At 44.3% G+C, this 26,154-nt stretch overlaps 1 protein-coding gene across 4 annotated transcripts in view; it reads right to left on the bottom strand.

Annotated features, from left to right (window-relative positions):
• Positions 1 to 471: 471 nt before the first annotated feature.
• TMED8 (transmembrane p24 trafficking protein family member 8) overlaps positions 472 to 26,154 on the bottom strand; it is a 107,004-nt gene continuing 81,321 nt past the window's right edge. For all 4 annotated transcript variants that reach the window (XM_078659964.1, XM_078659961.1, XM_078659962.1 and 1 more), the window contains exon 6: positions 472 to 10,174. In XM_078659964.1, coding sequence (XP_078516090.1) covers positions 9,957 to 10,174 — 218 coding nt within the window. In that variant the 3' untranslated portion in view covers positions 472 to 9,956. The remainder of the gene's footprint in view (positions 10,175 to 26,154) is intronic.

The raw sequence follows: 26,154 nt of genomic DNA on the forward strand, positions 1-26,154 counted from the left end.
TTATTTGCAATGTCAATAGGTCAAACTCGCCCAAATGCGAGACCTATTGCATTGCAAATGCTTGTTTTTTTATATAAACTGTCATGGAGTTATGCACATACTTCTTGGTTTTATGGAATCTTAGAGTAAGAATACTAAGCTGGGCAAAATATGAAATGAACTGAAAAAACGATGAGAAAAAAAGAGATAGTAAAATGGAGAAAGACAAGGCACACAGTGAAAGAGACAGAAGGCTGAACCCATTTTGTAAATGAAAAAAGCTTGCTCTGGTGCTGGATTGCTTGTGTGTGACAGCCTCAAACTACTGTCACCCACACTGCATTTGACCACTATATGAAGACACTTTTTTCTGGCACAGCCAATACAATCGCTGTACCCATTTTGAGCACAAGGAAAGTATTACACAAATACAGTTCTCAGTCAACCCAAAATACAGGCATCAATCACACGTTTTAAGTAAGAAAAACACACTAGGGTGAAAAAGTTTATTCACAAACATGTACACGTGAAACAAAAATAAAAAAGTAAGAGAAAAATCACAAAAACATCTCAACATATAAATATACAGTGACAAAAGTGACCAATCTATAAATATATATCAACTCTTTTAAAAGTGTGTGCGATACTATTAAAACATCTAGTCTGACACCTGATGAAATAAAATATATGTATTCATATGTCTTATTATTATATATATATATATATATATATATATATAAACCTTGACACAACACATTAAGTAAGCAACTATTTAAAGAATTGGAGGCACTAGAAACATCATTCATGATTTTCCACAGGGCATGGTAAAAAATGACATGACAGCACTTAGAATGAAAACAAAGAGATTCGGGCTATGAAAAAATACAAGTATTTTCTTTCTAACTCTGTGTGCGCGAGATGTCTTTATAAACTGCTTTATTGGCTTTGACACAGAGCGAGCAAAGAAAAACCCAGAGCTGTGAAATGCAATTATTTCCATTTAAGAATCACAGATTTGCCAATCTAAAATCACACCAACATGGTGAATATCCGCATACTTGAATTTAACACAGCATGTGATAGAGGCCCACGAAACATCCAACTGATGAGTGCAAACATATATTTCAAAACATTGGTTTTCAGCACAGTTTGCAATGGCAAATCAGCCATTTAACACAAATACAGTTAATTTAGTGTGTAAATTGCATGATCAATAGTAGACCAGTCTTAAATGATTTTTTGGCTTTTATTTGAAATAGAAAATGAATGTTCTGCAAGATGTCGCTCTTATACACCCTGGCATTTTCCAGGAAACGTCCAAGCAAAGGGCGAAGGCTCATTCCTTCAAGGACTATTCTCTAAACAGCTATAAATTAATGGGGAATCAGATAAATACTGGACAGTAAGATACTAGCTTAGGCTGAAATGTGATTGACCCTTTTGCTCTTGTTGGCCTGTTTGGAAATGTTTCCCACATCTGTAAAGGTCAACCTACCTGTCACGGATTCTTCTCTACATGTTAATGACTTTTTTTTTATTCCCAAGCCCTACCACTTCTTTCGGACAATTAAGAGGCATCATCCATGTATAGGCACCGAATAGGACACTTTCGCACAGCACTGAGCTGCATACTGCTTTGCAAGCTCTGGCATAATCCAACAGCCTCCACAAGATTTCAGATGAATTTCTCCATTTCCACACAAAGATATTGAGGCAGAGTTAAGAGATGCCAGATGTGTTGTTTTATGCAAAGAGGACTGGCCGTTCAAGACTCTTTCCAGTGAATAAGTTCTACATGCCAACCAGTCTTTCTCATGATTGTGATCTTTCCCCATAAAATATTCAAAACCACACTTGTGAAAGGTAACCTTCAATTAAGATTTGGGTCCAATCAAATTTTTTCCTAAGTATGGCTTGGTCAAACCGAGCATCATCTTAGAGGAGGTCTCCATTCAGTCAGGTTTATAAAAAGCTTTAGGGCAAAGTCCATGTGGCGGCTAAGCATATTTTTCCCCAGGCACATGCTGTGGTAAAGAGTGAGGCTACCTTGGTATCTATGTATACCATAGAGACAAGTCTCAGGATTGTTTAACAATCAAAAATAAAAAGGATATACAAGTGAGCACGGGAAGTAATTGATGTCAACATGCCTAGATTAAGGTAAAAAAATGGGTGTTTGTGAGGTGTCAAGTGCTCATATAGTAATTACATGCGTGTTTTTGGGAGCAGGGTTTTCACCCACAGTGCATTCAATGATGGGGAGAAACACCCTACTCCCCTGGTACAGTCCTAAGATCGATGAACAATAGCTGGCTGTATGAGGCAAACACCATTCAAATCAATTACAGTTTCATTGTATACCAGACAGAATTGGTGATGAGCAAAGGAGATTTTTTCTTTACTTCAGTGTTGTATTTTCTTGTATTCAGGTGACCTTCCTTTAGCCAAAGGTGGTCTGTTATATAATGAAACTGTAATTGATTTGAATGGTGTGTGCTTCAAACAACTAGCTAATGCCTAGATTAAGGACACCATTGTGGCAAACAAAGCCTGTTTACTGCTCAGACACACTCCTTGATAAAAACAGAACCCAAGAGATGTTCTCACAAAGACAATTCTCCTATCATCCACAGAAGTATTTTGAAATTGTTTTTGAGGAAACGTGTATCGACTCCTAAGAAAAACTGATAGGGCCATCAGCAAAAAAAAAAAGGAAGGATGAGCAGTGAGAATTTTTTTTGTACCAAATAAAAAACGCATCTGCATAATCACACAAGAGATATTTGAGCTGGGTTCATGCTCTTGCTGCCATAATCATGAGGACGAACGAGGACTTCATTCTCCCTGGATGCAGTGGGTTCAAACGGTTTATAAGCCACTATATGCACACAACCTTTAAATCCAAAACTGTACGGACTACTCAAACAGGGTTGGGGAAGGAGAAACCAAGCAAAACCTTGAGTGATGGCTGGATTCTGAACTGACACTCCCTATCTGAACTGCAACAGGCGCCAGTATGACAGGCACGAGCTGCATGACTCCACATTAGTGCCTTAGCCACTTGGGAGGCAAATTACCACATCATTCACAGTAAAAGAAAGCCGATCAGCCTTATTTTAAAGCAGCCAGTGACAGAATCTGAGCCACTTAAATCTTGTTTTGGCACATGGTGCATATACTGGCCGTCTCAGTGAAAGCTCTCAAATTTATCCCCATCAGACAAGTATAAAACAGCAGCGTTATGAGGTCTGAGGACCTAAATGCGCTATGTTCCTTCAGAGCCATTACAGTTACCTAACACTCGAAGTTTGGGAATGAAATAAGTGAAGGGACAGCATCAGAAAATATATTCTCTCAGATGGATCACATTTTCTGAATAGTCCGTCTCCTTATCCATCAAGGAGTAAAAAGGTCACACCTTATATTGATTTAATAAACACACAACTCTGGAATGCACCCAGGGTAGGGAATTAGAGACTATGGGGGTCTCAATGGTAAGCTGTCCACCCAACACTGTGTATGCACAGACAATAAGCTACCGAGATGTTTTCAATAAGTAATAATGCATCCCTCCCAACACTACTCAGTACGAGTATGGACATACACAAAAATGTGACGGATTGTCCTCACACGCCACCAGGTGGCATGCTTCATCACAGGACAACCCACGCTCTCCATCAAACTGGGTTTTTGAAGAGCGTAGGTTGTCCTATGATGAAGTACGACATATGGAGGTGCGTGAGGACAACCCGTCACACCTTATATTGACTCTGAACGTGAAGAGGTGCCTTCTTTCACGTAACAAGGTTCCAAAATGCATAATGAACATTTCTTGAAGCTCTCATTGGTATATTTTGTATGCTTGGTATAATTTCTTGTTAAAAGAGTGCAGGAACATCTGCACAGCCAGCATACATAGATAATTTGCATGAGTACACCACTTCTTATTTCTAGAAAACGTTGTAGTGATACTGTTCAGGAGAAAATCCTTTAAGTGCTAAGATTAGTTTTAACTCAAAGATGTTTATGGGAAATTACTGGTCTACTCGGAACATACAAAGGACCCACAATCTCACACATACAGCCTAAATGTATTTTGACAAATATGTCAAAGACATCCCATGGTGAGACCAGGCATTACAACCACGTTCTTAGACACATATTACCATTCCCGGTACGAGATGTCCCTGAGAAGGGTATCCTCCCTGAGATTGGTTATCAGCTATCATCTCCTGGTCCCATTCTAGAGTGGAAAGAAGTCCAATGTGCCTAGAGCAGACTAGATCCTCACCTGACACTATTCAGGTTGGGAGTATTTAAGTGGGGTGGGGGCCAGGTGTGAGTGTGTCTGTGCGTCGGATATGTGCGCGCAGGTATGTGTATAGACACTCCGGCATTTCAAGTGAATGGCATATAACCACAGTTAAGACTCAATAGGCTGTGATCAAACAGGAAAAAGAGCATTTTGTCCTGATACAAAGCCACATGCAGGTAGTACCTCCCATGCTGCTGCCAGATAGTAATTTGCAAATACACCTTTTAATGTCTATAGGGTACAGTCACTTCCTCTGGCATAGATCATAACAGATCCTCTAATTGGGGGGATTGTCTTCGAAGAGGTCCTTCAGAAGAAGGACAAGAAGTGGAGGTCAAAAATTGTACAAAGACCATTAGTTCTCAAATCAACCTCCAAGTAACAGGAGTATAAATGGTGGCTCATCTCCAGGATAAGCAACAGATTGTTGATTCTGAACCACTACGAGATGAGAAGAAGTGGGCAGAAGAAGTGGGCAAAAGAAGCGGCACTCGGAAACTTATCTTAGATCAAACCACCAAAAGAATACAGGAATGCAAAGTGGTTTTACTCCAGGACAGTAAGTTGAAAGACATGTAAAATGTCATAGAACGCAGGTGCAGTCACATTTGCTTCAGTGCTTTCAAATCGATGATTTACTTTGTGCTGTGCAAATCTGTTGCAGTGCCAACTTGATTTTACAGAACTATCGGGATAAAGTAGGGCAGAAGGAAACTGAGACACAGGACTAATGCTACCTACATTCCACGACAATGCACATGCACAGCATACAATAAGCGAGTCCCATAAGTGCAGCTTTCTTAAGATGTACTGCAATTAACGATAAGTTCTATAAAGGGGTAAATGTGTTGCTTTAAAAGTAAACATCTAATATTTCTAGAAATCTTGTGTGGAGCAGATTCACACTTTAGTTTACATTTTAAAAAAAGCCACAGAGGGAATAAACAAACACCCCAGAACAAGTTTACAATACCCAGAAGATATTACAATATCCATCAAGGTTGTATATCTGATTCTACATGAGAGCTCAGAGTCAAAGTGCAGGTCTACGCTATATTTAACAATTTCAGAACAGGACCTAGCAGGCATCAAACAGCCTCCGAGATCACTTTTCAAGGTGGTGGTGTGAACAAGTCTGTAGGCGAAAGAGTTCTCTACTCGTAGAATCAAACGTTACAAGCACCTACTTAATCTTTGGTTACCTCCAGAGTTTTTCACAGCTGAAGCTGCAGACCGATACCATCGCTTTTAGATTTCTTATGCTTGAGTGGAAAATGAGGCTTTAGTTTGTAGATCTTTGAGGTGAGATTAAAGCCACAATATGGTGTTACTCTACCACTAGGATCAAAACCAGCTCTGCCAAGGCACTTCAATCCTGTCATTCTGTAAAAACCCTGCTAATCCAGTGCTTCATATACTAAAAGATCTTCAGCCTCACCTGCAGAACACATACCGTTCAAATAATATGGTTCACACAGTGCCCTACAGAGGACCTCAAACCTGACAAGCATCTCATTCCAAATAAAGTCAGAATGGCCAGAAACCGTCTTTTTAAACGACATTTGTTACTAACACAAACTCAGTAAAGTAGTCTGATTTTCTCATTACAAAGCAAGCACAACACATGTGCTTAAGTGAAAGAGAAACGGTAAGGAGCAGTTGAGGTGTAGGCCTGTCACGTCTGAAGTTTCCTATGGTTGGACCTCCTCTGTGTATAGTGCAACCTTTCCCATATAAGAAGTTCCTAAAAACGAAATCTGACATATTATGAAGGCTATGTGCTCTCCATCTGATAAATAAAATAAGCTGCTCCTCAGTGGCTATCAAATGCAGTGACATCATGGTGTAAAGTTATCAATCCTAAAGTCAGTCGCAACCATTAGAAAAACATTTTCTTGTTCATATTCATTGTCTAGAAGACACTTTCAACAGTGTGGAGTATTCCACAAGGTTATTTTGGAGAAGCACAACATTTTATTTAGAAGCATCCAACACCTAACTGAATGTACAATATGGTTGGAAGCAAAAGACACACAATTGATTGACGGAATGCAGAACAAATCAAAACATTCATCCCTTGTCAAGAGATCTGGGTTAAATCCATCATTCTTTTGCTCACCATGCCACCCCAGTTTAGACCTGTCCATATGCAAATCAGTCTTCACCATGTGCCTCATGGGAACAGTCCAGCCCAAACTGCCAAGCCAGGTCCTCCCTGTACCGGAAACAAGCATCCTAGGACCGGTTTCGAGGTCTCACCTGTCTTCAGCCAGGATAGCTTGATTCCAGTGGCACAGTGAGCCCAGGACGCATGTCTGGGTATACCTGGCGCACTTAGGGCAAAAAAAGCAAAAGACACACAATTGATGGACGGAATGCAGAACAAATCAAAATATTCACCCTCAGTCAAGAGATCTGGGTTAAATCCATCATTCTTTTGCTCACCATGCCACCCCAGTTTAGACCTGGCCATATGCAAATCAGGCTTGACCCTGTGCCTCATGGGAACAATCCAGCCTGAACTGCCAAGCCAGGTCCTCCCTGGACCGGAAACAAGCATCTCTGTACTGGGGTGAATGCATGACATTGTTCTGCATTCTGTCCTTCAACTGTTGTTTTTGCAATATGGTTGGAATCCAGCAGTTCCAAAACATATCAGATTTGTCTCTTCAAAAACAAAGACAGGAGGAATACCTTGCATTGTACCTCAGAGTATAAAGGCCAAAACAAAACAATTGCAAAACGTCTACAATTAACACAAGTAATTTACAGCATGATGAACATGGTTGGTAAAGGGGGCGTGGTTGTCGGTCTGGGCTGGTCTGGTTGAAGAGGTGAACTAGTCTATAGGGAAAGAAAAGATTTCCTTAAATGCCTATGGATGGTCAACAAGACTAGAGCAAATGAGGCATGGCTGACAAGTGGCTCCTCTGTTCCAGCCCTAGGGGCCTTTCTGATGCAATGGCCTACAGAATAGGCATTGGGAAATCCAACAGGTTTCGTCTTTGGCACTTACTGGCTTTCCCAATGGATTTTAGCCGTGCTGCACAGCATCCTTGTTGATGTGCTGCACAGCTTAAGAATTATATTTAAGATAAATATTTTGAGAAGGATAGCAGCGTCATTGTGTAGGTGTGCGCACCGCACACGCACATGCCTACAAAATGGAGCTTTTAACATTTTTTCGCTGGATTAGTATCTAAAATGACAAAATAGTGCAGGGAAGGGGCGCAGAAGCAAACAGGGTACATGAACAGGGAAGCAAAACAGTTGATGTGGGCAACTAGGAGCAACAGGGGGGCAGGATACGCTACAGGAGGGGCAGAGAAGCACACTGCGAGGCACAGCACCACAGAGAAAGACCAACACTAACATGGGGGAAGCAACACACAAGAGATGGAAATACCACAGGAGGTAGAAACCACACAGTCTCCATGCACCCTGTCTCCATGCAACATGGAGACAGGGTAGGGGGAGGGCACAGAAGCATACTTAAAGTTACAGAAACAGAGAAAAGGGGGAGAAGCACACAGTGAGACAGAGCAACACCGAAACAGGAGGGCCACAGAGGCACACGAGAGAGAAACCTGGGAAACACACATACTAATGTATAGTGCTTAATTTAAAACAAAAAAGTAGCACCAAATACAAAAAACGAACAGTGTAAGGACAAGGTAATGAGTCCATGCTCCAGGAGAAGTACAAACTCGTGACAGGGAAGCAAAGACTATATAAACCATCAAATTAGATGCAAGCAAATGAGTGACAATGAAGCCAATCAATAATGTGTAGGCTCTAAGCCCACTGTAGGTTAACACAATATCTTGCAACAGACAGCTCATGCACTGTCTTAGGCGGGACCTAAAGATCACAAAATATCCATATAAACCTATCAGCCTCTTAATTTGCTCGTTTCTAACCAGATTCTAATTTGACTGCAAAAAAGCTAAGATTCTCATTGCAGGTCCCTTTGACAAATTTCAACATATCTACTTGTGTTGTGGATATTTCTTGCTCAAAACGCAGATCCAAATTTGTAAGCCAGGTTCATAAACATGCATGAAGGATCTTAACGAAATACAAGCATGCTCCACTACTATGGCGGCTGTTCTTCACTGAAAGACCACAGGACCTAGAATTCCATTAAAAAGAAAAAGACAGTCTATGTCTACTGATGGGCACTATTTCCTGGAGAAAGCTCATACTTGAAATCGGAAGGTGGCCATTTTTCCTGCCGTAAGTTTTGTATTCATTTCAGTAATGAGCCTGTACAATTTTCCACAGACTACAAACATGTGAAGGAATTTTTGGATGTTTAAATTTCATCTACATTACATCAAACATCTTTATATAAAAGGTCCAACATGTTTGTCAATCCAAACTTTTTAGTAACTAGCTCTCAAGATTCCTGTGTTTTGATTTTTTGTCAGAAGATCCAGTGGATAACATTTTCAATTACATATTTAGATACATATAATCATAACAGGCTTTGCAATAAACATGTAAAGACTAGGGCAAGGATAGTACATAAAATAAAGATGCTATAACTAAATCCCACATATAGAGAAGAAAAATATTTCTGCTAATGTTTCACCTGAATTTCCTTTTAAAACAAGTTTTCTCCAATGCCATACCCACCACCAAAACTTTCATCCCCTGAAAGAATTCCCATACTTGGGAAAGACAAAGAGCAGTGAGTGTTATGCACAGAGAGTCTCTGAGCAAATGAGATGGGGAAAGATCCAGCGAAAGTGATGGTAAAATAAAGAGACCAGATATGCATATATGGCTTGTGATCAATCAATTCCTTTCCCTGAGGGGCCAGAGACATACTCTGAAGATGGGAAAGAGACAAACCCTCAGAATACTCTTGTATCAGAATGAGCACTCCTTTTCATACGTAGTAATGTATAGTGAACAAGAATCCACAAGCATACGTTCTACAGTCTCCTGCAGAACCATGCACCATTCCGGCGGTACCACCTCCCCCACCTTCCACTTCTCCAGCCCCCCTTGCCTTTCTGGTAGAGTTTACTCCTCAGAGTACTGGTCAGCTTCCAGATGCACTGAGCAGCAGCAGAAGCTTCTGAAGTCTATTTTCTAAGTGCAACATGTGTGTAGCATACAGGCGCATCTCCAGGTGGTGGAGATAAAATGGGCTTGCGGCACAGCACGGCAAAGAGCTTGACCCTCTTGTTAGGGCAGAATGCGTATGGTGGCAGGAGACTTTCATCAGAACCCTGGAAGCAAATGAGTTGAGAGGTTGAAGTGGTGCTCCAGGAGGTGTATTCCTCCTTTTTTGCAATGGAGATTGCACAGCTTCTAAGAAGCCCCGGGTACCTCCTCAGCCAGCAAGAACTTCTATTGTCCTCTTCATTCTACAATGTAGCTGTGTTTCCTCTTCCTCCAGCTACCCACAACTCATTCTAATTCTTCATAGAGCAGGAAAGCAGAGTCGAATTTCAACATTTGGGTGTTAAGCTTGCTGTCCAAACAGCTGTCCACGAGGGTAATGGCACATGACCATCCTACCAGGTAGCAAAGCCAAACCCTAACCATCAGCTCCTGCTGGTAGCAAAGCAATTCAGATCCTGGCCAGAGTTCCCACGAAACCCCCCCATACCCAGCTCCTGGAGTTGCCCTCACTACTCAACCACTGGTCTCAGCTGGTGTAATATACGTGAAAATACAGCATCTTGTTGCGCAGCAGGGAGTATGAATTGTCAAGCTTTAGCAGATAGATTCCTTCTCCAGGGTAGTCATGACTGCCAGCCTGCACTTCGCGGTGACTGTCTCGGCGGTACACCGGCATGATCTCCCCATACCGATTCCGCAGGCGACTCTTTGAGCCTCGTTCAACATCTCCAACAGGAACGTGCCCTGTACGGGAGAGGAACAGCAGAAGGGGAAGAGAGAGCAAGGAGGGAGAAGTGGAAGAGGCAGAGAAAAAAAAGGGGAATGGGAGAGCAAAGAAGTGATGAAAGAGGATGGAGAGCAAGCGAAAAAGGGAGAGCAAGGAAGGAATAGAAGAAGAAAACGAGGAGAGCAGAACAGAAAAGTTCACAAGCGTAGGTTATGAAGAAAAGAAAAAGGAAGAGCAAAAGGACAGATGAGTAGAAACAACATAATAAGGGAAGGGTAATAGAAAAGGGTAATAGAAAAGGGGGAGAGACAAAGGGAAGTGAAAAAGGGAAGGTTAGAGCAATAAGGATACGGTAAAGGAGTCCGCAATGGGAAAGGGGAGGACAAGGGAAAACGGAAGAGCAAGGGGAGGATGGAAACAGACATACACATAGCGTTATTACAGACAACCAGTAAATACATTACTTCTTAAAACACATGTATTCTTTGGATCAGCCTTGGATAGACACAAGTGATACTTTACATTCAGATCTCAACATAAAATCTGACAAATTAAAAGCAAGGACAAAACATCTAAAGTAGATCTGGCAAATCTAGAACGCAAACATACACAATAATTATAAGCAGCATTTACTTAAAGGAAAATATTATGTGACATTGTCCTGGAGACCAAGAAATTTGAATTGCACTTTTGACTCACAAATACTGTGTTTTAGAAAGCAGGTGGCAGAAAGACAGATTGAGCGGTTGTGTTTTTTGGATTATACAAACATAGGCAAATCAGCAGTAAACCAATTTCATAAGGGCATTACAAACTGCAATGCAATGGTTGCTGTAGGCAGTGGGTGGGGGAGGCAGTTTGGGTTTCTGTGAAACTATTCTAACTCTTTGACTCACTTGCCCAGCTACTTCAACTTCCATACCTTCCTCATAGAATCTCAGGTAGTGGTAAGAGCATTAGAGACTATATGTCCTGTAGAGAAAATGTATGCATTATCAAGTCACTATGGATCACTTTTCATATCAACAGGTAATCCACTGACAAGCCTAAGAGAAAAATTATCACTGGAGATAAAGAGAGAAGTAGATGCTGCTGAATGTGATGTGGTGATGGCAGCTGTCTAGGATATGAGTGTTTTAAACTGCTGCAGTTTAGGTATTCCATCAAACACTTCTGAACCCGGCCAGTTTACCCAGGATCTTTGGCACCTGCTCAGTGTGTTGCCCTAGATTTGATTGCGTGGAGGCAGACTTCCTGCGTATGGCATGGAAATGCTCTGCACAGACCAGATGCCTGACCAAGACTAGCAGGCATCACAAAGAAGGCCACAACTGTCTCCTTGAGGAGTTCTCTGGAAATCTGCCCGCTGACCATGTCTGATCATGTTGAATCGAAGAAATCTGAATGTAGATTTGTTCACCTAGCTCCACTCGAGGCACAAAGGAGGATAATGATGGGGTGGAATGCAAACCATGCCCCTTCTTTGAGTGTTTGGTATACAGCGGTACACAAATAGGAAACTGAAGAAATGACATTCCTGAATACACTGGGCACTAGAATGCTGAAATATGAGGCAGTACATATGGATTCTTGCGGCGCTCCTCCTTCATTTATATATTATGTTGCTGGCTACATATTTTGGTGACCACCCCTCAGCTAGGAGCACATGCCCCTATTTGCTGGTGATGTGGTTCTTCCAGCCGGCACCGAGCTGTAAATGCATCATATGCTAAAAGGGTATGAGCATACTGCCAGGCTGCAACATTAATAATCACTGCAACCAAAGTAAAATTTAGGATCAAGTATCAGAAGTCCCTGATAAGAAGAACTTTCAGGGACAACTGAATACCCCTTGAGAATGTCTAATTTTTCAACTACTTGATAATCAAGTTTTATAATAAAATATTGGAGGCCCGACAACAAAACTTTATAGACAATGACACGGAATACAAGAGGGGTACTACGCTGCAAACACAAAGTAGGCTGTGAATCTATGAAAGCGATCCTAGGAGGTACACAGGATGAAAAGGTTTGCAGCCGCAACTTAAGGTGCAGACCTTTTAGGTAACAGAAGGGAGCACCAGCCTCAGAAAAGTAGAACAACAATTTCTGAGGAAATTATTAGGTCCTGGCACCCCCTAAAACCACTAAGGTTGGAACTGGCTCTGTGTCCCATTGAAGATAGTCTACAACTGCGCCCAGTCCTCCTAAGGGACAAACTGTATGCAAACGACCATGCAAATCTGTACTTACTACTCTGAAGGGAATTGGTTTTTAGCAATTACAGATTACAAAGGACAAGTACTGGGACATCAAACTGTTGGCCTCCACTAACCGTTACCTTGGTGGTATCCCACCACTCTTCAAAATTACTTACAACGGAAAACGGAGAATGGCCTTGAGAACGATTTAAATTCAATCAAACCCGATACAAGTCTATCATTGTATTTCAGACTCGGGACCTTGCCTATTGGTTAATTTACTGCAAGATGGACAGCAAAAATCCAAATGCTAGCACATACACTTACAAAACACCTGAAAGGAAAAATGATTTATTTATGTTTTTATGTACATTGACAACAACTCCTTGAAGAAGCATGTCAAAAACTCTATTTACACAACAAGGAGAGAAAACCACTATTGAAGCCATGACGTCAACGGTCGACATCCCCAGTGCCTATTTTCTTGTTGTTGAATACATCCACACAGCATAGTGTCGGACTAGGACCGAGCTTGCAACAAACTAATTACCCATGAAAGACTTCTTTTGAGTTCCCAATGATTCTTTCCCTTTTTGGATTTTTACATATTAATGATTCATTGGGTTCTTTTAATAGGTTTTAACCTGAAAAACGTTTTGTATTAATGTTTTACATGATTACTGTAAAGCTTTTTAGATGCGTCAGTAAATCAACTTAGAGAAGAATACTTTCTTGGCGGCTTCTAGTACCATCACCACACATGGCCATATGATCCAGGATCCTAAACAGTGTCTGGGACAGCAGATGCAGTCCCATCATGCCATTTTCTGCAGTGATAACAGTGCCATTTGGGTTGGTTTCAGAGAGGCCTAAACATCAGTTCTTCCTGTATATACCTATTAGGTTGAGAGCACTACATATCACGTTGCAACCAATTCACAGAAAGTGGGGGCGTTCGAGAGCCTGGCTGTAAGATGGCTGGTGTCTAGCGAGGCTCTGCTGGCCTGGACCTGCAATCCGAAATATATCTGCGTTGAATGTGGGACATTGCTGCTTAATTCGGTGCTCTCGCCCCCCTGCGAATTCAAGCCTTAAGGCGCGGGGAGGAACAGTACGAAAACCCACGCTGCAGCCCCATCCTGCTGTGCAGCCTGCTCTCCCGGCGTTGCAGCCTCCTGTACGGCGTCCGGTCGATCGAGCCTGCTCATGCTGCTTAGGCCTGTGAGGATTGGCCTAGATTCTCAGCCTTTAATACATTCCCAGGGCCTGCTTATACTCCCCGGCATGGAACCCTGGGAAGTGGTGAGGCGGGGACAGAATCTCTGCTGAGTGGTTCTCCGTTGGCTGTGACCCATGGAAAACACAGAGCTGGCGACCGCCTCCGAGGGCTGCTGGCAGGATTGCGGACCCCTTCGGCATAAGCTGGGATACATGACTGTTGCGGGACTATTGTCCGCTCTTGCTGCATAACACATGGCAGCTGCCCTGCTTCATCCACAGCACTTTGACGGTGCTGCATGGTGGAGTCTGCTCGTGTTACCATCTGTAAGGCTGTTTGGGGAGAGGCAGGACCCCGCAAAACAGGGTGCTTCATGGTTCTTGGCTGGGGGCCCTGGAGTGTGGTAAGCCCCTGATGATCATAGCATCACCATGTGACTATAAAATGGGGAAACACTACAATAAGCAGTCCAAACTCTCCTCTGAATCTCGCCGGCTAGTGCGTAGCACCAAGCCCAACTATGAGGGCAGTGAGCTGGCCACCCCGACCTGCGAAGGGCCCTGGACTGAACCTGATATCTGCTCTGTGTTCCTTGACCTCAAACACCGCCTAAATGCCATTGCTTAGAAAATCGATCTCCTTCGTAGCATCGCCAGCCATGATGGCCGAGGGGACGTGATCCGCTACCGTTCTCAGCAAAATTAAGGCTTAAGGTGGTGCATCCACTTTACTCAACTTAGACCACCACAAAAGGGTACAGACTGGGTCGAGGGGACCCCGAGATGGCCCAATGGTTATGACAGATGAAGATTTCGGGTGGATTTGAGCATGAAAGTAGGAGGCAAGATGGAGTCTGAAGCTGTATAATGGAAATCCACAGAGGTTACGGCCTGACGGGACCTACCGGCCCACCTACCGCATACTAGAGTTTATCCTCAATACTGCAAAACACCGGTGAAAGAAAGCAGAGTTGTCGGGGGACCCACGAGCAGCCGGTCGAGGACCCAGTGAGTGCCGACTCATGCAGCCGCTCTACTGCTGCCTTTGCGCCAGATCTCCCTCACCTTGCGGTATCAATGCTGGGGAGGGCTCTAAGGTGGCCTGTCTGGTTCCCCGATGGGGGAGGGGAGCGAGCGCTGGGAACTTTAGAGTGGGGCGAGCGCCCGACAGCACAACCCGCCTGACTTCACCATGGCACCGGGGAGACTCACACCCATAGAAGAGGGCTCGAGGGGATACTCCTCGACTGGAGAGATGACCGCCGCTTAGAGCCAAATCCCCCTGTAACTATTGTAAGGGAACCCTTGGCAAATCATCTATTGCTCCTGTGATGCCTGACCCTAACATGGAGGACTCGGGAACAGAGTGTTATGCACCCCGATTAAGGCCTAGGTACCTACACAACCTTTTATCTACATTTGTCCTACCTTGCTCAGCAGTTCTAGCACTGACCTTAAACCTAATAATGTGCTGAATAAATGTCGATCAGTTTCTTGGAAACTGACCTCATTTATTATGCACAAGGATTCTTAGAAAACTCCCTGCACATGGCATACGTAACGGCATGAACATATTCTGTGTAAAATGTCATGGTCATCTTCATCCTAGGGCGAAAAAACTACTTTGCATATTCACACTTATTGTTCTAAGTTCATTTGCATAATCCTCCTTACAACACAACGGTTACTTGAGGAACTCCGAGGCTTTCTTTACGGTATAAAAGACCTGTACAGACAATAGATAGGCAGAGTAAAAGCGTCATGCTGACATTAAACGCGGAGGCTGAGGTCCTGGCCTACAGAGGCTACAACACGCAGTGGTCTGACATCCCTTGCGGAGTGTCCAACTCGAGACCAAGACGGGGTCCTTTGTTCTCTCCCATAAGGTAAAGGGGTAGGCTCTTCCCTAGAGGATTCTTGGCTTTACACCGATATACATGCTAGGTACACTTAGGTAGGGTTATCATCTTAGGAGTACACTTGATTACTGTCATGTATCTCTATGCCTGCATTTATTCACTGCCTTAGCACCATGGTAGAATTCTACCTTTTATTTAATCCGTTGGTGCCTGTAATCTTATACATCCGTTTCTGTTTAATTGTCGCAGCAAACACGTTTTATACTAGAATGATACTGGTTCAATGAATGCTTATTGAAAACATCCCTATTGTTTATTCTGTGTATATCTCGGAGATAATGAGCACAAGGGACTGAGCGAAAAGCACTGTACTGTTTCCACAATTCCTGAAGGATTAAGGGTTGTCATTTTCGATGATTGCCAGAAACTATTCGCTCCTTGGTAAGGTTAGGGGGCTTATGGTGGCACTGTGAGCTAGCTGGTCTAAAGGCTGACATATCCTTTGGGGGTGTCTGGAATCAGTCTGGACACAAATCCCTTAGTTTAAGTTGCACAGATCCTATGTATTTTTAGGAACTACATGACAAGGGCCCACCGTCCATTATTGACACAAGGATTTGAATAGGTACAGTTAGCGGAGGACATAGAAGCCTTCTAGAAACGACGGCCTGATTGGTGACCAATAGGAATTCCAGAAACCCCGAATGGCTCCTCTCGACGAAAGCCTTTATAGAGCATATCAAATTCTGAGTGAACTGACAAATGCACACATCCAGGTCTGGGTGAAGCTGTGGCATGTATCATGTTTTGATCAAACAGAGTTGTTTTCATACATAGAAGTCGGGTCCACATCCAGATAGGCGGAGTGCCACTTAAGATACTACAAGGCTGGACCACATGCCTCATCTCCAGGTTTTGAGCAGACCATGAGTCTCAGGGGGTGATTTGCAGTCCCTTACTCAAGTCACAGGTACATAATAGAGGCATGCATACCCCGGCTACAGCGACAAGTACCCACATCGCGAGCCCCAGAGGGTTTGTTCCTACATGGGAATCATGACGCCTCCAGCCCACCTCTGATGCAATTAGTTGGACTTGCCTGACCAACCTTCCTGTCTTTATGCCTCCGAAGAAGCAACAGCATAATCGAGTATCCAGCTACTTCTCTCCAGCAGAACCATGTGAACACACAACAAATGCTCCGAGGAAAGCCATCATGTCTCTAACGAAGGAGGATCTACTTGCTTCCTTACAGGATTTCAAGAAAGAGCTGCGAACGGAACTTAAAATGGACTTGACCTCTTCCCTGGAGACATTGCGTGAGGATTTACATGGCAAGCCCACCACACTCCAACAAGATGTGAACTCAGTGGGCACAAGAGTCAGGGACCTTGAAACCAAGACAGCTGATCTGGAACAGTGAACCGACTAGGTGAAGGAGTTGACGGGTGCACTTCGCCAACAGCTTAAAGCAGCGATCCTCAAATGCGAAGAGAAAATGTTCAAATCCTAGACCTGGAAGAGGGGATCGAGGGTCAGGATTTAGAGGCCTTTGTGACACTTCTTTTCATGGATATCCTGGGCAGTCCAATGCCAAAAGTAAAGATCGATAGAGTCCAACGGTTTGGACCATCAAAGCTAGGCGACACTCCAGGGATGTCCTAGCCAAGCTTCATGCATTCAATACTAAAGACATCATCCTCTTGACGGCCCAAAAAGCAGAGTCCGCTACCTTTCAAGGAGCCTCAAGCACCCTCTTTCAGCACATAGCCTCAGCAACATTACTCAGGTGTCAACAATTTCGTTTGGTTACTGACAAATAACGTAATATATTCATCAAATGTTGCTGGACATATCCTTTTGGTCTGGCATTTGAGCTCCGCAACGAACCTCAACATGTCACTGACCTAGCTGACGCTTTGACACTATTGGACATACCAGATCTGAATGTACCCTCTACTGAAGATCTCTCTGGCCCCTCAGGTGGTCTTACCCGCAGCCCCCAAAACACAGGGCAATGGCTCGCCCAGCGCCATCCACAACAAACCAAGAAGAAATGATTAAGAATTCAGCACTTCGTATCCCGATTACCTAGCACACGAGAAATCACTCTACCTAAACTACACAGTAAATAGCTTCCCGCAAGAGGGTCCATCTGAGGCCAGACCGATAATGGAGATTGCTTGATAAATCGTAGAGAGACACCAAAACAATTTGAGAAATCCCTTGTGGCCAAATAGTAACAAATCTTTATTTTTATGAGTTTAACTACTTGAATGCTAACAAATGCCTTAACTTTGAATGTTATTAAGAAACATGGGTAGCAGTACTAGACCGCCTCGCCTGAAATGCTTAGAAATTTTCCCCAAGACAAATGGTTCTACGGTTTAAATATTATACTAGTTACAAGAGTAAGATTCTTTGTTTATCATTTATACATTTATTTTTACAGTGAATGGACTTTATTTGGCGGTTGCAGAGGATGAGATATTTGTGCGGCGGACTATGGGGATCGGTCAGGAGGAGGGGATGAGGGGCACTGACCCATTGAGAATGGGTGATAGAAATGTGGGGGAAAATCAGATGGCGGATTAAACTCTCATTGTAATAATGGTGATCACTACAATAACTTAGAATGTTAAAAGGCATCAACTCATCAGCCAAGCACCACGAATTATGGAAATGTTTCAGGGACCAACGCTACAATGTGGTAGCTCTGCAGGAGACACATCTTAAGAGAGATGAAGATCATAGACTAAGGCATAAAACGTATCCCATAGTTTATAAGTCATCGGCCTCTATTAAACACAATGGTGTGGTCCTACTATTACATTCCTCTATACAATTTAAACCAGAAGGCTAGAAATCAGAAAAGGAGAGTAGGATCATCATGATAAAAGGTCACCTCAGGGGCAAAATGTGCACCTTTGCTTCCGTCTATGCTTCGAATTCTAATCCGGTTCCCTTTCTTCACGCACTCACGCGGGTTCGCTGAGGGAAACAGAAGTATTATGGATGATTTCAACTTGACTTGGCACTCCAGTGCGGGCAATACTCATCCCCATTCAGAATCAACAGGTAGTTTCCCTAAACCTCTTAAGCAGGCTTTCCAGACTCTAGGAGTCATGGATAACTGGAGGACACTCCACCCCACGGCACACGACTGCACTTTCTTCTCCCACACACATCGAACATACTGTAGGATAGATTACATTTTTCTAAACCAAGCCCATAGGCAAGATTTACAGGCTGCCTCAATTCTCCCCATCTCCTTTTCAGATCATGCACCAGTCTCAGTGAAGTTGTTATGGGGCATACCACCGACATGGTACAGACAATGGTTTTCCCCCTCTTCCCTGATGAGGGACCAACTTCTTTGAGACAAGCTAAGAAAGGTTATCAGGGATTTTTTAATGAATAATCCTCAAGTTACCTGTATAGCTAATGACCGGGATGCATTTAAAGCTTATATTAGGGGCAAATGCATAGCTCTAAACTGTGCCCTCCATAAACAGACTTAGATTGCGGGGCACTTGAAGCGGAAGTACATCAACTGGAACACAATCCACTCCGACATTGATTCTACAGCGAAAAGTCACACTGTGAGGGAAAAACTTTGCTCTATTTACAACAACAGGGTAGAGTTTACTCTTCTTCGCCTCAGACAGGCCTCTTACTCTCAAGGCAATAAAGTGGGACACACCTGGCCAGCCAACTAAGGACCAAACATGAAAAAGAATACACTGGAGACATACAGTACACAGTCAGGGCATATGGTGACCTCAGAAACTGAGAAAGCACTCGTATTTGAGGAATTTTATAATAAACTCTACACAGCAGAGTGGTAGACACTCGGACCCAATCTGAGTATTTGTATGGTGTGAAGCTTCCTCAGATAACAGAGGCACCAAATGAGGTTTTAGGAGAACCCATCCACGAGGAAGAGGTAAGTAAGGCCATTGCTTCCCTGAAACTCCATACAGCACCAGGGACGGAAGATCTCACTGCTCACTTCTATAAGACATTTAGTTCAGATATGGCCCCATAGTTAAAACGTCATTTTAACCATTTGGCAGAACAGAGGTCTATTACCTCCTCTATGAGTGAGGCATTTGTGACAGTTATCCCAAAACCTGGGAAAGACCTGAGCTCCTGTGGTTCTTACGGACCCATAGCACTACTCAATCTAGAAACTTAATTATATTATAAAATGTTAGCCTCACACCTTGATAATCCGATGCCGAATCTGATCCACCCGGATCAATCCGGCTTCATAAAGGGCAGACAGACTCCTGACAACATGAGACAGGTACTTCATTTGATAGAGAAAGCCATGAATAAACAGATTTTGGGGGTACAGCTGAAAAAGTGTTTGACCGAGTGGACTGGTCCTTCCTCTTTCTAAGGCTAAAACAATTTGGTTTCTGTGATGCATTCATAGCAGTGTTCCGAGCGAACTATGCAGCCCAAGATCCAGAGTATTAATTAATGGGGTTAGTTCGAAACTCTTCCAACTTGGAAGAGGGACGAAACAGGGATGTCCTCTCTCCCTGTTGTTATTTGCTCTAAGCATTGGACCTGTGGCAGCACAGATCCACACCAACAATTCAGGGCCTCATGTTTAGTGTGACAGAACATAAAATATCTCTATTTTTGCGGACAATGTACTTTTAAATCATCTCCCCTACCTCATCTCTAGCGGCCCTCCGATGAACTACACAGGTTTGAGAACATAGCGGGCTTTCAAATAAATTCAGCCAAAGCCTTTGTCCTCAATCCCACCTACGCATCAGTGCTATGGAGTTACTAGTGGCCTCAACCCTCTTCCTATAGGCGAAAAAGGACATAACTTATTTAGACATAAAAATCACTCAGATTATCGAACATCTACAAGGCCAACTATCCTCCGCTTGACCTCAGGTGGTGAAATCTTCTCTACACGTTGTGGTTGGGCCGCATTAATGTGGTTACGATGACCATCTTGCCTAAGGTCCTATATCTTTTTCAGAGCCTTCCTACCGCCCTAGAACGAGACTTTCTCTCGACCTTACGCACCCTTATTACTCATTTTTTATAGCAAAACCGAAGAGCCCATCTGCCATACATACTTCTCAGATTGCCGAGGGGGTCAAGAGGGCTGGCCCTTCCCGATTTCCCCCTTTACTATATAAAGCTGCTCAATTAAAAGTGATCGCCAAGTGGTTCCTTTGAGAATCGGACTAGCACTGGCTACATATGGACAGAGCCATTGTGGGGAGAGATATCTGGGATGCACTGTGGAAATCAAAAGCAGAATGGCCTCCTAATGCCTACTTGAGCACACCGATAAGGACAACCTTAAAAGTATGGGATAAGGTCAAAAGATATGCGGAGTGGACAACCTTTCCCTCACCATACACACCCATTCATTATAATCTAGCCTTTCCACCGGCGCTAGAAACAGGCCCCTTTGCTACAATGAAGGAGGGTGGGTGCTTAAAAGTATTACCTCTGTTTCACATATCTTAACGCTCAAAAATTGTAAATGTGACTTCCACTTAACAGACCCTGAACATTACCAGTGTACTCCACTAAAACATTGGGCATTACAACCGGAGTTCAGGGCGACTGCCATTAAAGACCTTGCCCCAGTTGAACAATTTGTTAAGCGGGCCGGAAGCACTGGAGGAAACCTCTCCTTCCTTTACTCATTATTAGATATGCCACACAATCCACAACCGTGACAAAATGGAAATACATGTAAGGGGACATTACAAAATGTAATCATTCATTGGGCATGAGAGAGGCACACTATAAGATCATGTATGATTAGTATCTGTCCGCCACCAAATAAAAAAAATACTTCTAAACACATCGGACCTTTGTTGGAGAGGGTTTGGGCTTTTGGGAGATTTCTGCACAAATTGTGGGACTGTCCAACTATCTGTCCATTTTGGACAGTGATCCTTGCACAAATTAGAAACATCCTGGTTTACCCGATCCCGGAGACCCCAAGTTTCGCACTATTAGGCCTGCACGAGGATACACTTAAGTATCAAACTAAAGGGGACAAAGCGATTATTTCGCTATGTTTAGGGGCGGCAAAATTGGTCATTGCTGCAGCCTGGAAGAAACGGAGGCCCTGGCATTAACTCAGTGGCATGCTCACCTATTGCAGACCCTTACGATTGAAGGAATAGCAAACATCTTCAGAGAGGCTCTCAAAGCCTTTGAATTCACATAGGGTCCAACAGTGGCTTCTCTCTCTAAGTCTCGTTCGGACTACTTGCCCCACCAGAACAAGAGCCATCCATCTTTACGAGGTTTGATACAACTGCAGCACCGCTCTTCTTTTGAGAGGACGCTGCCCCCGCAGTTGAATCTCCCGAAGTCACCTCCCATAAGAGTCGCAACACACACGCTTTAGCAGCTTCTAAACGCCTATTCACTGCTCTATCGATATTAACACTTCTGTTTGAATTTTTCCTTTGTTTTAATTGTTTTTTCGCTTCCTGATTCGAAATAGGGCAAGATGGGCAGGGGAGGGAGGGTTGGAGGCCTTACACTTTGAGCCATTATGACAAGGTGGAGGTTGAAGTATTATACTATACACACGTTCTTGACTGTATTTGGCTTCTGTAAGACGCTGTACTTGTATTTTGAAGATCTACAGCATGATGCTGAGATCTGTGTTCCATCCTCTACTGTAATAAGAAATGATTTGTGATACGTTACAAAAACACAGTTTTGACAACAACAACAACAAAAATCGATCTCCTTGCCAACAGATTGGATGGCTTCACAGAAAAAGAAGACAGGTACAAGGGACCATTGAACAACTCTAACGTCGTATATCAGATGTGGAGGATGCACACTCTTCGGAGGAGGAGCACCTACTACAGATGGAGAAGGTCCTCGAGATCATCAAAAGTAAGAATGAGGATCTTGAAACACGCTCACGCCCGAATAACCTGCATATTCCGGGCATCCCAGAATCAACGGTGATGGATCACCTGGAAACTTTTGTGGAGACAATGATTTGCTTCCTTTTTGGTGATGACATCACCCCCATGTTCATTGTGGAGGGGGCTCACTGCTCTCTGGGGCCGCATCTGCCTCCAGGTGCACCGGCGCGCCTAAACATTGTCCAGCTGCTAAATTACAGAGAAAGAGATACTACGCTGCACCTGGCTAAAGATCCTTACCCTCTCCAAAATCAGGGGAACTAGGTTTCCTTTTTCGTAGACTTAATGCTGACTGTGCACGCTGATGAAGGAGCTTCACTGGCTTCCTGTAGCACAGCAATCTATGTTCAAATCGGGTTGCATTATCTTTAGAGCTATCCGAAACAGAGGCCACAAATTCCTTTCTACAAGGATCCACCCATACCTCCCAAAACGTAACCTCAGATCTGCGCAAATGAACCTACTGATAGTACCCCAGATTCAGGCACAAAAGAATGGGCGGCTCACACTTCTCCATGTTGGGACCTCAACTCTGGATCTCCGTGCCTAACACCATTAGACAGACAACTGACTACATGTACTTCAGGAAAAAACTTAAAACCTGGCTCTTCACTCAATCCAGCTAGATGCAACATTAGTGGTGGCTCTAAACTCCATGCCAAGAGACCTGTATGTGAACGTGCGTTTATAAAGCTCCCATAACATAACATAACATAACATACTGCATCAGGGGAAGACCTATCACTTCACCGATCTTAAGGCTGCCACTAAATTTGTACAAGGGATCACTCCTAATACCTCTGGGCCCCTTCCCTCCCCAGAGGTATCAGGCCATGGCCGCCTCAGTGATAACTAACTGAGCCTCATCTGTATTTGGGTCCCCCTCTGATCTCTGAACTAGTCGGAGCTGCGCTGAGTGCCCCTAGCTTCCCCACCTGGAGAAGGGCTAACTGACCGCATATAGTACACCTATTCTCACAGTTCTGACCCTGCAGTGAGGACGATGCTTAAAGAACCCCAGCTAACCCTATGCGCTTAACTTCCTGCCCACCCAACCTATTTTCTTCTAAGCTGGGAGTATTTTGGGTTGATTTGGAAAAAGGGGACCCCTATTTTATTGAATAGACTAGCTATACATAGGGAGGAAACACGGTATGGAAAGTTGTATAGTTCAGTCAGTCATCGAGTTGACAAGAAAAACTACTAACAGGTCAACATATGAATAATTCTATCAACCCATATGCAACTGGGTGTGCGTAAAGGTTAATTATTCCACATAGATTAAGTATCTTTATATAAATCTTTTTATTAACTATACTTGTTGAAGTTTTCTCATTTTTGTTATATTTCTCAAAATTATATACATAAGGTGACAATTGATAAAAACACAGAACAATAGGAACCGAGACAGTTGATGGAGGCAATGGTCACCGTCATATTGCACTGATATCTAGATCTAAGGTCTGCACTCTGGAGAGGAAGGATATAGAAATCCAAGCTGATTGTGGTATTAACACAGATATATGTAGGAGTTCTTAGCTAGCAATGTTCATATCAATAAGGATAAAAGAGAGAAGGCATCGGCTATTCTCCCGGTTCTATTAGCGTTCCACGTCAAATAGATGTGGTACGAATGTCCAGCCGCTATGCTTGAAAGGATAGGTACTGCAGACAGTCCGGGTCATTGACTCGCATTGCAGCAACCGCTTAAAGTCGGGTTCTGTTGTAAGCTAAACCATATAGCGTCTTGTAAAGGATAGGTACTGCAGAGAGTCCGGGTCATTGACTCGCATTACAGCAACCGCTAGATGTCGGGGGATGTTTTAAGCTAAACCACGTAGCGTCTGAGGAGCAAAGATGTATGAGGTAACAGCATGGTTCTCGATACGTGTGGCGAGACCGGCGGTTAAAGAAAAGCGGCTTCACTCACTGGGAGTCTTTTGGGACCACCGGACGCCCTCAGGGATTATTACCTTCATGATTTTGTTCTATGATTTGGGTGTTTGTTGTGGAGAGTGGGAATGTGATGCTCGGCCCGATTGGGTGGCCTAAGTGGGCAGGGGGTATTGGGGTACTGATTTCTGTAATTTTGTTCAATCCTCCTCTACTAACACCCAGCTTTAAGTCTTCTTCTTATGCCAGTTGCAGCCGCTTGGCTACCTGTACAACTTATTCCTCCCAAAGCTTTGGATGCCTAAGATTAAATGTATTATCTGGAATGTTCGGGGGCTGAATGATGGGGCAAGGCATGTCATGTCCTAGCCTATCTGTAAAGACATAACATTTCCATTTGCTTGTCTTAAGAACCGCATCTAGAGGAGGAGCCTAGCCTGCAGCCGAGATGGCCGCCTAGTCTCTCGGCTCCGCCGACCCTTGTGCCTTTCTTCACTATCCTGCCGCATATCCTGTGCCTTCACACAACAAGTGAACTCGAGAAGTGCTCCTGATCACGTCGATGTGCTTCCCGGTGCAATCCGAGCGCTACCGGTGGTGAGGCGTCCCTGCTCTCTTCCCGGCCCTTCGAGGGATCGCAGCCGGGCCATAGCCTGTGGGGTACGGCCGGAAGCGGCCACAACAACAGCGGCCGCCTTGGTGGAGGAGGAGCCGGTCGGCTGGGATTGCATTGCTGCGCTGGGCTTATCGCCGCAGCGCTTCCCTCCGCTCGGCGACCCTACGCGCCTGGAAACTTTGTACCGGCGCTCACACATTGTATCCTTGCACAGCTTGGAGGTGACGGGTCTGCTTCTTTGTTGCTCTCCCCCGTAGCGGACGCCATTTTCCGCATCGGGCACCCAGCGCCTGCCAGCGGTGTCATCTGCTCGTTTCGGGGGCTAATTGTTTGCCGGCATTACCACAGTTGGAGCTGCTTCATGATCAGCTGTCCTCATGTTTCTGTCCCAGCGGTGCCTCGCAGATCCCCTGCAGAATTGTTGTAAGTCGATGATTGAAAATGGCGACTTGCTTTCGGAAATGCTCTGCTGCCGTTCGCCCTGGACGGGGGACAATGCGGCATCCTCCATTCCGGATACACCGCTGGGGCCTTGTGATGTTTTGGATGCTTTGGAGGATCTAAGGGTTGCCTTTCGTGACACTGCCCAAGGATTGGGGGACCGGCTCGATGCGATTTCACCGGCTGGCCGTGATTGCCTTTCAGTGCTGCACACTATGCCACATCCTCACCCTGTTTACGGTGGATTGTCTATCCTGGAGCATGTGGAGGCGATAGCTGGTCAGGCCTCAGTTACCGCTGCAGTGCTCTCCGTAGTTGATTTGAAGAGGTCTGGCGATGATGATCTTTCTCGATGGCTGGTGCATCTGCTTCGGACGCCATGTTTTCCATTTCCTTTGTCTTCTGGTGGCGTGCCTCTTTGCTTCTTCCTGGATTTGATGCTCTTGCCTCGGCCTGATGCTACGGTTGAACTTTTGCTTTGTCTTGCTTCCCACTGTACTATCTTCGGGCAAGCAGCAGTGGCTTCTATTGACTTTTGTGACCGACCTCCCAGCCAGTGTGACTCATCTCAAGTGCCTCGACTTCTGCAGTGGATTTCACAGTTGCCTTCTCCGCCCATGTTGGCTGTTTTAGACCTGGACTCCGCTGTCGTGCTGGATCGAAGGGGACAGGGCTGAGGATGTTCCTCCTTTTTGTTGCAACCTGCTGTGTGTATTGCTGGGGCTGTAATGGACAATTGTTGAAGGTAAATGTTGGTCAGGTACTGGGGCGGGGTCCGGGGTTGGGTGGCCGCGGGTAAAAGTGCTGATTGTTTTGGTTATTTCT

Source organism: Lissotriton helveticus, chromosome 9 (assembly GCF_964261635.1).
Source record: "Lissotriton helveticus chromosome 9, aLisHel1.1, whole genome shotgun sequence".
NCBI classification, from domain to species: Eukaryota; Metazoa; Chordata; class Amphibia; order Caudata; family Salamandridae; genus Lissotriton; species Lissotriton helveticus.